Source organism: Pongo abelii, chromosome 5, assembly GCF_028885655.2.
Source record: "Pongo abelii isolate AG06213 chromosome 5, NHGRI_mPonAbe1-v2.0_pri, whole genome shotgun sequence".
In the NCBI taxonomy this organism is placed as follows: domain Eukaryota; kingdom Metazoa; phylum Chordata; class Mammalia; order Primates; family Hominidae; genus Pongo; species Pongo abelii.
In genome coordinates this window covers 112165758-112182470 of record NC_071990.2, presented here as the reverse complement: position 1 = coordinate 112182470, position 16713 = coordinate 112165758, and the positions used below count along the sequence as shown (strand labels likewise).

The 16713-nt window shown below is 42.6% G+C and overlaps 1 protein-coding gene across 1 annotated transcript; it reads left to right on the top strand.

Moving 5' to 3' along the window:
* The first annotated feature begins 731 nt into the window (after positions 1-731).
* On the top strand, positions 732-1867 carry LOC100936843 (glutathione S-transferase Mu 2-like). Its single transcript, XM_054558036.1, has one exon. The coding sequence runs from the start codon at positions 864-866 to the stop codon at positions 1416-1418; it is 555 nt and encodes a 184-aa protein (XP_054414011.1). The 5' UTR covers positions 732-863; the 3' UTR covers positions 1419-1867.
* Positions 1868-16713: the final 14846 nt, after the last annotated feature.

Here is a 16713-nt window from a genome sequence, read left to right as displayed (position 1 = left end):
CAAGATAAAAAAGTTCTGGGCCAGGTACGGTGCTCATGCTTGTAATCCCAGCACTTTGGAAGACTGAGGCAGGTGGATCACCTGAGGTCAGGAGCTCAAGACCAGCCTGGCTAACATGGTGAAACCCCATCTCTACTAAAAATACAAAATTAGCTGGGCATGGTAGAGCATGTCTGTAATCCCAGCTACTCGGGAGGCTGAGGCAGGAGAACTGCTGGAACCCGGGAGGCGGAGGTTGCAGTGAGCTGAGATCGTGCCATTGCACTCCAGCCTGGGTGACAACAGTGAGACTCCGCCTTAAAAAAAAAAAAGTTCTGGAAGCTGGTTGCACAACAATATGAATATACTTATCACTACTAAATTGTAAACTTAAAAATGGTTAAGATAGAAATTTTTATATTAGTGTATTTTACCACAATTTTTAAAAGATAAATGATACAAATTCTTCACAAACTCTTTCAAAATATAGAAGAGAAGGGAACATTTCCCAACTCATTCTATGAGGCTGGTGTTACCCTGATACCCAAACCAAAGACACCACAAGAAAGCTACAGACTAATATCTCTTACAAATAAGACGCAAAATCCTCAAAAAAATATTAGGAAGTAGAATTTGGCAATATGTAAAATGGATTATACACCACGACCAAGTGGAATTTATCCCAGGAATGCAAGATCGTTTTAACATCCAAAAGTCAATTGACATAACACATCACATCGATAGAGTAAATGGGCCTTTCTGCAGAATCCGCACCGACCAGCACCATGCCCGTGACACTGGGGTACTGGGACATCTGAGGGCTGGCCCACGCCGTCTGCCTGCTCCTGCAATACACAGACTTAAGCTATGAGGAAAAGAAGTACATGATGGGGGAAGCTCCTGACTATGACAGAAGCCAGTGGCTGAATGAAAAATTCGAGCTGGGCCTGGACCTTCCCAATCTGCCCTACTTGATTGATGGGGCTCACAAGATCACCCAGAGCAAGGCCATCCTGGGCTGCATTGCCTACAAGCACAACCTATGTGGGGAGACAGAAGGAGAGAAGATTTGGGAAGACATTTTGGAGAACCAGCTTGTGGACAACCACGTGCAGCTGGCCAGACTCTGCTACAACCCAGATTTTGAGAAACTGAAGCCAGACTACCTGGATGCACTCCCTGCAATGCTGAAGCTCTACTCACAGTTTCTGGGGAAGCAGCCATGGTTGCTTGGGGACAAGATCACACTTGCGGATTTCATCGCTTATGGTGTCCTTGAGAGAAACCAAGTATTTGAGCCCAAGTGGTTGGACGCCTTCCCAAACCTGAAGGACTTCATCTCCCGATTTGAGGGCTTGGAGATCTCTGCCTACATGAAATCCAGCTGCTTCCTCCCAAGACCTGTGTTCACAAAGATGGCTGTCTGGGGCAACAAGTAGTGCCTTGAAGGCCAGGAGGTGGGAGTGAGTTGCCCATACTCAGCCTGTTGCCCAGGCTGTGGAGAGCAGCTGGACTCTACACCCCAGCACCTACCTTCTTGTTCCTTTCTCCTGTTTATTCCCTTCTTTACCCCCAAGACTTTATTGGCCCTCTTCAGTTCCCCTAAACCCCTGTCCCATCCAAGCCCTTTAAAGCCTCAGCTACCCATTTTCCTTCATGAACGTCTCCCTCCCAACATTACCCTTCCCTGCACTAAAGCCAGCCTGACCTTCCTTCCTGTTAGTGGTTGTGTCTGCTTTGAGGGGCCTAACTGGCCCCTCGCCTGTGGAGCTCAGCCCTGAGGTCCCAGGGCTGCATGAAAGAGCAGTACTGACTGGTTTACAGGCCCTTCTCCTGCAGCATGGCCCCTGCCTTAAGCCTACCTGATCCAAGTAAAGCCTAAAACACACACACACACATACACACACACACATACACTCACACACAAAGAATAAATGTCAAAATCTACAGGATCATTTCAATAGATGCAGAAAAAGCATTGACAAAATTTAACACCCTTTCATGATGAAAAAAACACTCAACAAAGTAGGAATAGATGAGAATTTCTTCAACCTAATATAAGGCTTCTACAAAAAACCCACAGGTAACAGCATATTTAATGGTAAAATAACTGATTCTTTTTCAGATGAAGCATCAAGACAAAATGAAGAACAGGACAAAGATGTCTGCTCTCCCGGCTTCTATTCAACATTGTGAAGGAGGTTCTAGCCAAGGCAATTAGGCAAGAATAAGAAATAAAAGCACCCAGCTTGGAAAGGAAGAAATAAAAGTATCCTATTAGTTGATGATGTGATTTTGCATATAGAAAATTCTAATGAATCCACTAAGAAACTATTCGAACTAATAAACAAGTTCAACAAGGTTTCAGAATACAAGATCAATATACAAACAGAAACTGTATTTCTTTATAGTAGCAATAAGCAAACAGAAAATGAAATAAAGAAAATTCTGTTTACAATAACATCAAAAAGAAAAAATACACAGGAATAACTTTAACAAAAGAGGTACAAAGCTTGTACACTGAAACCTACAAAACATCTTTGAAAGAAATTGAAGATTTTAATAAATGGAAAGATATTCTATGTTCACAGATCAGAACACTTAACATTGTTAAGATGGAAAAACTCTTCAAATTGAACTGATTCAATACAATCCCTAACAAAAATCTCGGCTGATTTCTTTGCAAAAAATGGCAAGCTAATCCTAAAACTCATGGAAATTTAAGAAACTCAGAATGGTCAAAACAGTTTTTAAAAAGAACAAAGCTGTAGAATTTACATTTCCCAATTCTAAAACTCACTACAAACCTATAGTAATCAAGACAGAGTGGTACTGGCATAAGGACAGACATATCAATCAACAGAACAGAATTGAAAGTCCAGAAATAAAGCCTCACATTTACTGTCAATTGATTTTTGAGAAGAGCACACAACCATTCAATGAGGAAAGAATAGTCTTTTCAAAAAATGGTGCCAAGACACTGGATATCCATATGCAAGGGATGAAGATGGACCCTCTAACTCACACCAGATACAAAAATGAATTCAAAATGGATCAAATACTTAAACCTAAGAGCTAAAACTCCAAAACTCTTCAAGGAAAAGACAGGAGTAAGTCTTTATGACCTTGGACTAGGCAATAGTTTCTTAGATATGACACCAAAATCACAAGCAAGAAAAAGAAAAAAATGTGTAAATTAGACTTTATTAAAACAAAACTTTAGTCCTTCAAAGTGCATCATCAAGAGAGTGAAAAAATTCCAATGCTCAACACCATTAATCATCTGATAAATGCAAATCAAAACCATGAGATACCACTTTACATCCATTAGGATAACTATAATAAAAATGGAAAATATACATAAGTGGACTTGTGTTATATGGGGAAAAAATGGAAAATAGCAAGCATTGGCGATGATGTGGAGAAATTAGAACACTCGTCCAGGCATGGTGGCTCATGCCTATAATCCCAGCACTTTGGGAGGCCAAGGCCTGAGAATTGCTAGAACGTGGAAGGCGGAGGTTGCGGTGAACCAAGATCATGCCACTGTACTCCAGCCTGGGCGACAGAACAAGGCTCCATCTCAAAACTAAATAAATAAATAAATAAATAATAAAAAGAAAAGAAATTTGTAGTTAAAGATGTGCTTTGTTGAGTTGGTATGCCACAAAGTTATATAGTCCTACAAATATGCCTGGACTCTTACCCGGCGACTCCAGAACTGAGGGAGACCACTGAAGGATGAAGGCAATAGGTTTCTCATGGCAGTGAATATGATTTTCTCCTTCAATTTTCCTTCTCCTTCTTGTTAAATAAAACTCCCCTGGTTGCAACTTCCTAATGAAAGGATTGATGACAATTGAGTTCTTTTGGAAGATCCATCTTTAGGCAGATTTTGGTTGTATCACTGAAGCTGTGACTGGGATGTCATATATGAGAAGATATATAGAATGAATCTATAGGTACTGCAGGCTAAGTCTAAAGTATGCCTTGATTTGGCTTTCTAGCCTAAAGAAGTTTTAAACTGTCCATTCTTAGAGTTCTTATCAAAAGTTCCAGCAAAGCTTTGCAGCAGTTAATGCTATAGAAAAAGAGAAAAAAAGTTCCAGCAGGCTGGGCGCAGTGGCTCACGCCTGTAATCCCAGCACTTTGGGAGGCCAAGGCAGGAGGATCACCTGAGGTCAGGAGTTCAAGACCAGCCTGACCAACATGAACAAACCCAGTTTCTATGAAAAATACAAAATCAGCCGGTTGTGGTGGCGCATGCCTGTAATCCCAGCTACTCGGGAGACTGAGGCAGAATTGCTTGAACCTGGGAGGCGGAGGTTGCAGCGAGCTGAGATTGCACCATTGCACTCCAGCCTGGGCAATAAGAGTGAAATTCTGTCTCAAAAAAAAAAAAAAGTTCCAGCAAAGCAAACTTAAAAACAGTCTGTGTGGTCATTCACTATTCCTGCTGCTCTTATGTAAATAATCAGGCCAAGTTTGATGAGACTAACCTTATTTTGTAAACACATTTGTCTTATTCTGATTATTCTTGGTAGAAATGGGAGTGACTGTAGAGAGAAAAACTGTTTCTGAAGAAAAGCTATAGTACACCTGCTGTTAGGTTGTGGCTTTGCTCATCGTTTTCAAGTTTTTCTTATCTTCTTGTAGACTGGACTAGATTCTAGAATTCTTCTCTTTTCCTCCAATACCTGGCTATAATTCTCCAACTAAGAACAAGAACTGCTCCGTACCCAAAGCCCTCTAAGCTGAAATCAGACAACTCGATGTAAATTTCAAGGGACAAGTGTCATTCCTGATGTGTTGGCCACACAGAGTTCACCAAAACGCCTGATGCCATAACCAGAGACATTCAAACTGCAAACCAGGGAAAGAGGTTGACAACTTCATGCTGTAAACAGCTTTTCCCAAGGTGTCAGCACAAGACTGCCTATCATAAGACTCTTGACCCTCTGAACTTGTTTTTTTTTTTTTTTTTTTTTGCCCATCTTCTTCGCTTGGCACAGTCAGCACCTCCTACGGGGGCAATCTGATGAACTGTTGGATCTGTCATGTGAAACCCAAATCTTTACACAACCTAAGAGCTTCTTTAGTCCGTCTAGTGGGTAAGTTTAGCAACATCCCTAACGTAACTGTTTTTCAAATTGTACTAGTGGTCCCTTTAATAGGGTTACACTTCTAGATCCACTTGTTCTCACTCTCTGCTTTAATATAACCCAGTCATAGGATACCAGATTTCCTGCTAGCTGTATAGTATAGGAGGAGTCTGTGCCATTGATAACACTTCTTGTACATGGGTATTACAGAGACTCGGTTGCAAAAAATGAACAGTCTGCTTGGTTAAAACAAGTGGACTCCTCATCTGGCTCATTCTTTGATCTATTCAAATTTTAGTTGGTTTGGTTCATGGGGACCCTGGCTAAGGAGCTTATGCCAAACTGCTGGTATTATCCTCCTGATAGTCATAATAGTAGTCTTGCTGGTGTGCTATATTCTCTCAAAGGTTTTAAATACTTACATGTAGCCATCCATCGAACATTGAATGGTCTGTCTTCAGCTAGAATAACAAAAACTCAAAGAAATATGTGATCAGACAAGACATGATGACTCACGTCTATAATCCCAGCACTTTGGGATGCCAAGGCCAGTAGATCACGAGGTCAGGAGATCAAGACCATCCTGGTTAACACGATGAAACCTTGTCTCTACTAAAATACAAAAAAAAATTAGCCGGGCGTTGTAGCGGGCGCCAGTAGTCCCAGCTACTCAGGAGGCTGAGGCAGGAGAGTGGTGTGAACCCGGGAGGTGGAGCTTGCAGTGAGCCCAGATCGTGCCACTGCACTCCAGCCTGGGCGACAGAGCGAGACTCTGTTTGAAAAAAAAAGGAAAACAAATATGTGATCATGAGGACACCACCATCTAAGAATGGTACATCAAGACCAGAAACCCAGAATGATGGAACTAAGAGCAGTGTGAATGGCCTAGGTTTTGGTCGCACTCTCACCTGGGTGACAGCCTGACCCAAATGGTGAAATTGTTTAAAAAAAAAAAACAATTATAGGAGGCCATTGGTTTGTACTGAGCTCCTGCCCTAGGTCCAACAGATCAAACCAAAATGGAGTCAGTCATGCTAAAGTTTCACATCACCAAACTGAAACTAAGTTGTTTATCTAACATTCTAAGAAATCAGGAGAGAGATAATAGCTAAATCCCCAAACAAGCAATTTCAGCCAGTATGATAAAGAAATCCCCTCTACTTTAGCCTTTACAAGGAAAGTATAACTTTGAAACAATCAATCGACTTTTTGTTTTCTGTTTTGGCTTTTCTCAGCCTTTTTCTGTCTATAAAGCCAACCTCCTCTAATTAGAACACTCATTGTACTTTTTTTTTTTTTTTTTTTTTTGAGACGGAGTCTCGCTCTGTCGCCCAGGCTATAGTGCAGTGGTGCGATCTTGGCTCACTGCAACCTCCGCCTCCTGGGCTCAAGCAATTCTCGTGCCTCATCCTCCCGAGTAGCTGGGATTACATGCGCCTGCCACCACGCCTGGCTAATTTTTGTATTTTTAGTAGAGACGGGTTTTACCATATTGGCCAGGCTGGTCTCAAACTCCTGACCTCAGGTGATCCACCCACCTTGGCCTCCCAAAGTGCTGGGATTACAGGCATGAGACACCACACCCGGCCTTATTGTATTTTATAGTATGAGGTGTTGCTCAGTTCTAGAATTACAAAAAGCCAATTAAGTTTTTAAGCTAAATTTGTTATAATTTTGTCTTTTGCAACTCTTCTTTCTTCTCCTCCTCTTCCTCCCCCCCACCTTTTTTTTTTTTTTTTGAGATAAGTCTCGCTCTTGTACCCCAGGCTGGAGTGCAATGGCACAATCTTGGCTCACTGCAACCTCTGCCTCCCGAGTTCAAATGATTCTCTTTGCTCAGCCTCCCACCATTCACCTTACAGGCACCTGCGACTAGGCCTGGCTAATTTTTGTGTTTTTAGTAGAGATGGGGTTTCACCGTGTTGGACAGGCCGGTCTTGAACTCCTGACCTCAGGTGATCTGCCTGCCTTGGCCTCCCAGAGTGCCGGGATTACAGGCATGAGCCACCGTGCCCGGCCTTTTCCCCTTTCTTTTCTTCCATTGTTGTTCTTAAGTTTGCACAATAATTAGGATAAATAAGCATTTATAAAATCAGGTATAATTTAGTCTTCTAATACATATTCCAATTGTGTTGTCACATCTTTTTATCCAGATTAATACCTTGGTACATATCATTTAATTTTATTAATAAAAGTTAATTATTATTTTAATTACTTTATTTATTTATTACAGAAGGCGTCTTGCTAGGTTGCCAAGGCTAGTCTTGAACTCCTGGGCTCGTGTAACCCTCCCACCACTCAAGTAGCTGGGATTATAGGCATGAGCCACCATGACCGGCTTGTCTGCATGCCTTTCTTCCTTCTTTCCTCCCTTCCTTCCCTTCCTTCCTTCTTCTTTTTTCATTTTCTCTCTTTCTTATTTATTTTCTTATTTATTGGTAGAAATAGGGTCTCACTGTGGTTGTCCAGGCTGGTGGTATTATTTGTAAATGGGCTGATTTAGGTAAATGATGGATTATCATCCCTTCTTTTTTTTAGAGATAGGGTTCTGCTATGTTGCCCAGGCTGGGCTCAAACTCCTGGGCTCAAGTGATCCTTCTGTCTCAGTTTCTCAAGTAGATGAGACTACCAGGCTCGCACCACTGTGCTCAGCTTCCCCCATTTTTATCATTAACATTTCCTCAGCCAGGCATAGTGCCTCATGCCTGTAATCCTAGCACTTTACGGTGTTGAGGTGGGCAGAGCACTTGAGCCCACGAATTTGAGACCAGCCTGAGCAACATAGCTGGGTGTGGTGACGCATGCCTGTAGTCCCAGCTATTTGAGAGACTGAGATGGGAGGATTGACTGAGCCCAGGAGGTCAAGTCTGCAGTAATCATGCCACTGCACTCCAGCCTGGACAACAGAGTAAGATCCCATCTCAAACTAAACAAACAAAAAAACATTTTCTCACACTTTCTTATACACTAACTATAGACTATGCCATTTGACTGAAAGAGAATAGTACATTCTTCTTTTCTTTGAGATGGAGTCTCACTCTATTGCCCAGGCTGGAGTGGTGCAGTGGCGTAATCTCAGTTCACTGCAACCCCTGCCTCCTTGGTTCAAGCATTTCTCGTGCCTCAGCCTCCCAAGTAGCTGGGATTACATGCGCATGCCACCACACCTGGCTAATTTTTGTGTTTTTAGTAGAGACAGGGTTTCACCGTGTTGGCCAGGCTGGTCTTGAACTCCTGACCTTGTGATCCACCCGCCTTAGCCTCCCGAAGTGCTGGGATTACAGGCGTGAGCCACCGCATCTGGCCTAACATTCTTCTTTTCTCAGCCTTTTAATAAACACTTGAATGTTTTCTTTTTTTTTCTTTTTCTCCCCCTCGAGATGGAATCTCGCCCTGTCACCCAGGCTGGAGTGCAGTGGTGCGATCTCAGCTCACTGCAACCTCTGACTCTTGGGTTCAAGTGGTTCTCCTGCCTCAGCCTTCCGAGTAGCTGGGATTACAGGTGTGTGCCACCATACCCAGTTAATTTTTGCATTTTTAGTAGAGACAGGGTTTCACCATGTTGGTCAGGCTGGTCTTGAACTCCTGACCTAGGTGATCCGCCCACCTCAGCCTCCCAAAGTGCTGGGTTTACAGGCTCCTGCCACCATGCCCAGCTAATTTTTGGACTTTTAGTAGAGATGGAGTTTCACCATGTTGGCCAGGCTGGTCTTGAACTCCTGACCTCAGGTGATCCACCCACCTCGGCCTCCCAACGTGCTGGGATTACAGGTGTGAGCCACTGCGCCCGGCCTCTTATATTGTTCTTATATCACTTATCTCTTTCTGAATGTATTCTATTTGTTTATATGTTTTACCACCTCTTTCCCTCCACTAGAAAGTGAGCCTTCTGGGGACTGGGAATCTGTCTCTTGTTCATTCAGCTCCTAATTTGACCCAGGTACCCCAAAGCAATGAAATCACTTGACCATACAAAGACTTGTAGCACGAATGTTCATAGCATCTTTTTTCGTAACAGCCAAAAAGTAAAAGTAACCCAAGTGTCTATAAACAGATGAATATATTAAAAATCTATAAGAAATCCGTATTATGGACTACTACCTATAGCAACCAACTACAGATACATGTAGCAACACGTATGAACTTCAAAATATTCATGCTGAGTGAAAGAAGCGAGTCACAAGAGTTCTTCTCTTTCATTCCGTATATACAAAATTCCATTAAACATAAATTAATTTCTAGAGACAAAAAGCAAATCAGTGGTTGCCCAGGACATGGGGTGGAGGGAAATAAACAGGTATGAATTTTTTAGGTGAGATGAAAATATTCTGCCTCTTGATTGTGGCAGTGTTTTCATAGGTATTCACAAATGTCAAAACTCACCAAATTGTACACTTTAAACAGGTGCATTTAACTGTACATAAATTAGGCCAGGCACAGTGGCTCACATCTGTAATCTCAGCACTTTGGGAGGCTGAGGTAGGGGGATTACTTGAGCCCAGCAGTTCGAGACCAGCACGGGCAACATAGTAAGACCTTGTCTCTATTTTAAAAATAAATAATTTTAATAATTTTATGTAAATTATACTCCAATTAAGTTGATGGAATCAAATTTTGTTCAGTAAATACTTTTTTTCTCCAGGTGAATGATCCCTACCTAATCTGACAGGGTTTCAAGATTTTTCATTACCTTCGCCTTTACCAGGTAGCTCAATTTCTCCAAGGGTGGTGCCCAGAAATGGAACCAATACTATAGATATGAACAGGTTAGAGTATATTGGGTCCCTGTTACTTCCACTTTTTTATTACTGTACATTTGAATCAGGATTTCTTGTTTTTAGACTTCAAAAAATCTCATATAAATGATTTTAATCAGCCTGAATGTTTCACTTCTGTCAGTGCAGCTTAAATTTAGGGGGACCTTTCAGAAGCTGGCTTACACTGATGTCTGACATTGGGTTTGCCTCCAGGGGCATTTCCCAACTGTAGAACAGTTACCTTTATCCTAACTATGTGTATATTTTCCCTCCAGGTTCTGAACTTTCCTTTGTGTCTTTTTTTGTCTTCGTGAACGTGGAAGATAACACCGTTTAAAGAGACAAAGGCCAATAGCAGCCCTGAGGCTTGTCAGTAAAGATCTGCTTTCTGGATGCCATGGATGTATTCATCATTCATCAATACCCTTTGGGTGTAGTTGTTTAAATTGCTATGAATTGGCCTGGGTGCTGATTAGTTACATCATTTCTCCATGTGATTCACATGAATACTGTGAGACACTTAAAACATCTTGCTGAGAATCCACTAGATTAGGAATTAGAAGACTTGAGTTCTAGGCCCAGATTTACCTCTTTAAGTTGCATAACGTTGGACAAGATTACTTAATCCAAGCCTCTGCTTTCTCGACTGGAAATTATATAAAATACCACCTGCACTATTCAGTTTATGGAATATTTTAAATATCAACTGAAAATACCATGTGAAAGTACTTTCAAAAAAAGACTGCGCTTATCAACCGGGTGCGGTGGCTCACGCCTATAATCCCAGCACTTAGGGAGGCCAAGGTGGGCAGATCATGAGGTCAGGAGTTTGAGACCAGCCTGGCCAACATGGCGAAACCCCGCCTCTACTAAAAATACAAAAATTACCCAAGTGTGGTGGCGGGCGCCTGTAATCCCAGCTACTTGGGAGGCTGAGGCAGGAGAATTGCTTGAACCTGGGAGGCGGAGGTTGCAGTGAGCTGAGATCATGCCACTGCACTCTAGCCTGGGTGACACAGCAAGACTCCATCTCAAAAAAAAAAAAAGATTGTGCTTATCATACTATTTATAATAATATCAACAGGAAATGCCGTTAAGGCCCAACAATAGAATGACTAAAATAAATAACATATCCACATAATCAAACATTACAGAGCCATCAAAAATAGTGTTTAAAAAATAACTAATGACGCAAGAAACTGCTTACATATAACATTGATTTTAAAGAGCAGGGCAGGCCAGACACAATGGCTCACACCTGTAATCCCAGCACTTTGGGAAGCTGATGCAGGAGGATTGCTTGAGCCCAGGAGTTCAAGATCAGCCTGGGCAACATGGCAAGACCTCTGTTGTAAAAAATTAGCTGGGCGGTGGCACGTGCCTGCAGTCCCAGCTACTAGGAATGCTGAGGTGGGAGGATCACCTAAGCCTGGGAGGTTGAGGCTGCAGTGTGCTGTGATCATGCCACTGTACTCCAGCCAGGGCGAGAGTGAGAATCTGTGTTAAAAAAATAAAGGGCGGAGCACCTAGTGAACCCTTGGGCAAGGGCTAATGATGGGAGCAGGTACAAGGGGACTTCTGTGGGTCTTTACAATATTTCTATTTCTTTTTATTTTCCAACTTAGATAAAGGGGTTACAAGTACAGGTTTGTTACCTGGGTATGTTGCATGATGCTGAAGTTTGGGGTATGATTGATCCCGTTACCTAGGTATTGAGCACAGTACCCAACAGTTTTTGAACCCTTGGCCTCCTTGCTCCCTCCCCGCTAGTAGTCGGTCCCCAGTATCTACTGTTGCCATCTTTATGTCCATGCATACCAATTGTTTAGCTCCTACTTACAAGTGTGGTATTTGGTTTTCTGTTCCTTTATGTTAATTCACTTAGGATATTTCTATTTCTTGATCTGGATAATTATGCAAGTGTGTTCACTTGGTAAAAATTCATCATGTTTTGCTCTTATGAACACTTCCATACATGTAGGTTTTAGCTATATATGTATTTAAAAATAAAAAAGCAGAACTCAAAATAAGACCACAGTTTTATTTTCTGTATTTTATTGATTGATTGTGACAGAGTCTCATTCTCTGTTGCCCAGGATAGAGTGCAGTGGCATGATCTAGACTCACTGCAACTTTTGCCTCCAGGGTTCAGGTTATTCTCTTGGCTCAGTCTCCTGAGTAGCTAGACTACAGGTGTGTGTCACCATTCCTGGCTAATTTTTGTATTTTTAGTAGAGATGGGGTTTTGCCATGTTGGCCAGGCTGGTCTCAAACTCCTGACCTCAAGTGATCCGCCCGCCTCGGCCTCCCAAAGCGCTGGAATTACAGGCGTGAGGCACTGTGCCCAACCCCATAGTTTTATTTTTAAATTTGGGGTTTTTTAAAGATATATATTTTAAATATTTTTTAGAGACAGTGTCTTACTCTATCACCTAGGCTGGAGTGCAGTGGCAAAACCACAGCTCACTGCAGTCTCAGACTCCTGGGCTGAAATGATCCTCCTGCCTCAGTCTCCAGAGTAGCTAGGACTATAGGCATGCACCACTATGCCTGGCTAAGTTTTTAAATTTTTTTGTAGAGACAGGATCTTGATATGTTGCCCAGGCTAGTCTTGAACTTCTGGACACAAGCAATACTCCTGAAATTACATGTTTGAGCCACTGTGCCTGGTCCTATTTTTATTTTTTTAGAGACAGGGTCGTGCTATGTTACTCAGGCTGGAGTACAATGGCTATTCACAGGCATGATTATAGCATACTAAGGCCACCTGGGCTTAAGGGAATCTCCCGCTTCAGTCTCCTGAGTAGCTGGCGAAACCCCCTTTGCAAAAATTATAACTGAGGAAAGTATGACAGTGAAAGAAATCAGACCTAAACAACTCCATCTTGCTTCTAACCTTTAAGCGGTCCTTGTTCATCCCTGGGCATAGGCCGAACTAACTTTGGGAAGGAATTCAGTTCATGGTTTGACTCTAAAACAAAATTGGTAATAGCTCTTTCCCGAAACGACCCCCTTCTTGTCTGGGGACCAGTCCGCCTTTGCAGGACTAACAAATTAGCTACAAGGCTAGAAATTACAGTTTAGGGGTCATGCAGCCTCTGGCTCCAAGAGTCTGAACCTTCCCAAATTGCTCCTGGGGATAACATCAGCATTGTAAAACCTATGATCAGAGCTATTGTGCAGACCCTGAACTCAATGGATCAGCTGACACCACCCAGACTGTAATCTGGCTCAACCAGTTCTGCCATCCCACCCAGGAGCAGAAGAGAGCAAGAAAAATTCACTTCCGCCCCCTATGAGTCCATCTCCAACCTGACCAATCAGCACTCCCCACTTCCCAAGCCCCTACCCACCAAATTATCTTTGAAAACTCTGATCCCCAAATGCTCAGGGAGACTGATTTGGGTAATAATAAAACTCCGGTCTCCCACATAGCCGGCTCTGCGTGAATTACTCTTTGTCCATTGCAATTCCCCTGTCTTGGTAAATCGACTCTGTCTAGGCAGCCGGTAAAGTGAACCCTTGGGCAGTTACACTGGGACTACATGCGCACCACCACACCCATCTTAAACTATGCATTTTTTTCAGTGGTAAGAAATACAGCAAAATGTTAATGATGGTATCTCTGGTATCATCTGAGATTACAGGTGACTTTTATTTTCATCTTTGCAACTTTCCCTTTGATTATCAGAAAAAAATGTTCCTTTTCTTTTTAAATCAGAAAAATATTCCTTGTATTTGAAAGAAAATGCTTGACCTGGTGTGGTGGCTCACCCCTGTAATCCCAGCACTTTGTGAGACCAAGTCAAGCGGATCAACTGAGGTCAGGAGTTCCAGAGCAGCCTGGCCAACGTGGCGAAACCCCGTCTCTACTAAAAATACAAAAATTAGCCGGGCATGGTGGTGGGCGCCCCCAGCTGTAATCTCAGCTCAGAAGGCTGAGGCAGGAGAATCACTTGAACCTGGGAGGCGGAGGTTGCAGTGAGCCAAGATCCGTGCCACTGCACTCCAGCCTGGGGCGACAGAGCAGGACTCATCTCGAAAAAAAAAAAAAAAAAAGAAAATGAAAAACAAAAAAGAAAGAAAGAAAATGCTTTCTAAATTGTAAACATATACTGTGTCAGGTGTTATTCCCAATGCCTGAAACAATAATGCTTGATAAATGTGGAGTGAATGGTTATTGCCCTGTGAAAGTTGATCCATTAGAATTGGGTCATTCTTGTCAGATCCAACTAAAACAGAGTCGAGAAGCTAGGAGGAAAAAGCATTCAGGGTACAAAGCATTGCTCCAAGAATAGAGTTTCTTTGCAAGCCTGGCTGCTGAAACTGCTTGTTGTAAGCTGAAACCAGTTTTATCTCTAGCTTCTGAGATAACTTGCTACAATTCTAGGACTAATTTTGCCCACTGCTGTTGCTCACCGATCAGAGCTCCCAGCTCCCCAAACCCATAGTGCCAACGAACTTTCTCAAACAGCAATACGTAACATTTCTCCTTTTAAATAAAACCTCTGGCCTTTTCTTTGTTCTTCAGCCATTCTGAAGACCACCCAGTCTGCATGTATACCTGAACTTATAATTCTGAAACCACCCCCACAGGGTTGACAAGAATTGCATGTTAGGTTCTGGCCAGAAATGTATTTATAATTTACATTAATCGAGCTGCCCTTTGGCCCACTTCCTTGTTGCTAAATCGCATAGCACTAGATACTGACCATCTGCATCCCCACTGTATGATGGACAGGATTTCTGACATCAGGGTCATAAGACTAAGAATTGACTTGCATCCCCATTGTTCCTACAGGGTCTCTGAACATTAGATCATAACACTTTCGTTTAAGGATCACTTAAAATGTTTTTCAGGGCCAGGTGTGGTGGCGAGAGCCTGAAATCCCAGCACTTTGGGAGGCCAAGATGGGAGGACTGCTTAAGGCAGAGTTCAGCCAGCCTGAGGAACATAGCGAGACCCTGTATCTTCCTACAAAAATATTAAAAAATTAGCTGGCCCTGGTAGTGCGTGCCTGTAGTTCTATTCGGGAGGCTGAGTTTGGAGGACTGCTTGAGCCCAAAGAGTTCGAGGTTGCAGTGAGCTATAATCACACCGGGTGACACAGCAAGTCCCCATCTCAAAAAACAAAAACAAACAGAAGATGTTTTTCAGACCCTGAATTCCAACAAAACAGCTGATGCCAACCAGCTTGAAGATCCCATCAGAGAAAGGGGATCAGTATGAGAATAGTTTCTTCATCTCCCTGTCCTATGACTTCACTTTGCCCTCTTTGATCAATTAACAATCTCTAAAACCCTAAAAAATCCTAACCTCAAATTCCTTAGAGTTGTATCTGAGGTTTCTTCCCATCTCCTCACTCAAATTTTTCTTTTCTTTTCTTTTCTTTTTCTTGAGACAGGGTCTCACTCTGTCCCCCAGGCTGGAGTGCAGTGGTGTGATCTCAGCTCACTGCAACTTCCGCCTCCTGAGTTTGAGTGATTCTCCTGCCTCAGCCTCCTGAGTAGCTGCAATAAAAAGCGTGTACTACCGTGCCCAGTTTATTTTTGTATTTTTAGTAGAGATGGGATTTCGCCATGTTAGTCAGGCTGTTCTCGAACTCCTGAGCTTAAGCAATCTGTCCGCCTTGGCCTCCCAAAGTGCTGGGATTATAGGTGTGAGCCACCATGCCTGACCTCCTGGTTCAAATTTTTATGATTCTTCTTCTTTCTCTGCTGCAACCTGGTGTCTCAGCATATTGACTTGCTGTGTGCCTCAGGCAACAAATTTATTATGGTTACAATTCTTTCTCCCAAGTAAAACAAATTTAGAGATTCGTCTCTACAATTTTGACTTCAATGCTCTACCGGGAAAGTACCTGTTTCAAAAAAGGAAATGGGTTAACACTCTTAACTCTCAGGGAACCCAGGCTGGCTCCTAGCGATGACTATTTCCAATTCTAAGTAGGAGCTCATGAGGCACCTACATGATTCTTCTTATAATTTTGCCAGAGTCAAAACTGAAGATATCTGTCACCAGTTCTCTGCTTCATTCTACGTCCCCATAATTCCTTCAAGATTAACTGAATATGCATGTTTGGAATGGAGACTCAAAGTTATTTCAAGCGGCCAGGTGCTTTGCATGCCATATTTCACCCACCTTGAGGTTAGGCTAGAATTACTTTCGGGAGCCTTATTTCTCAATCATGATGACTACTCCTCTCATTTTCTAAGAATGGAGATAACATGGGAATTTCACCAGCCAGTAATATACCAGTTGCCTTATCAAGTCCCCTTTTAAAATTCTTTGTCATACTGCTACTACTACTACTACAAAACAAAGCCACATTGACTGCCCTTTGCATTTCTTGAGTCTGCAAACATTTTCACTTTTCTTAGAGAACCATATTACTAATTGGTGTTGCCCATGGTTTTAGGCACTGTATCTTTTAATTGTCCTTTTAAATCTTAGCTGAGCTCTCAGAGTAGCAGGCGAGGGTTGTGTCGGTTTCATTTAATGCCACACTCCTTCCCACAACACTGCCCTGTCTGCCACTCCTACATACTCTCCTGCCTGTATGGTGATGCTGCTTTTGAGGAGCTCTCATGCCACTTGAGCTTTGATTGATTTTTCGAGATTCTGTCTAATCCTTCCCCAAGGTCGCCCTTAAATGGAGGAAGGTGCTGGAGGTAAAATTCAAAACATATTTGTGGCATTCACTAGCTTTGACTGGGGAGCCAGAGGGATGAAATGGGGCCTCATGGGGACAGTAAAGAATTCTCATGCTCTCCCAATGCCATAAACCCAGAGCGGCCTCCGAAAGGCTGAGCCAGAGGTGCTGTTGCAGGTGGTGTCATCTAAACTGATGTCTCTCATCAGTCAAGTCACTATG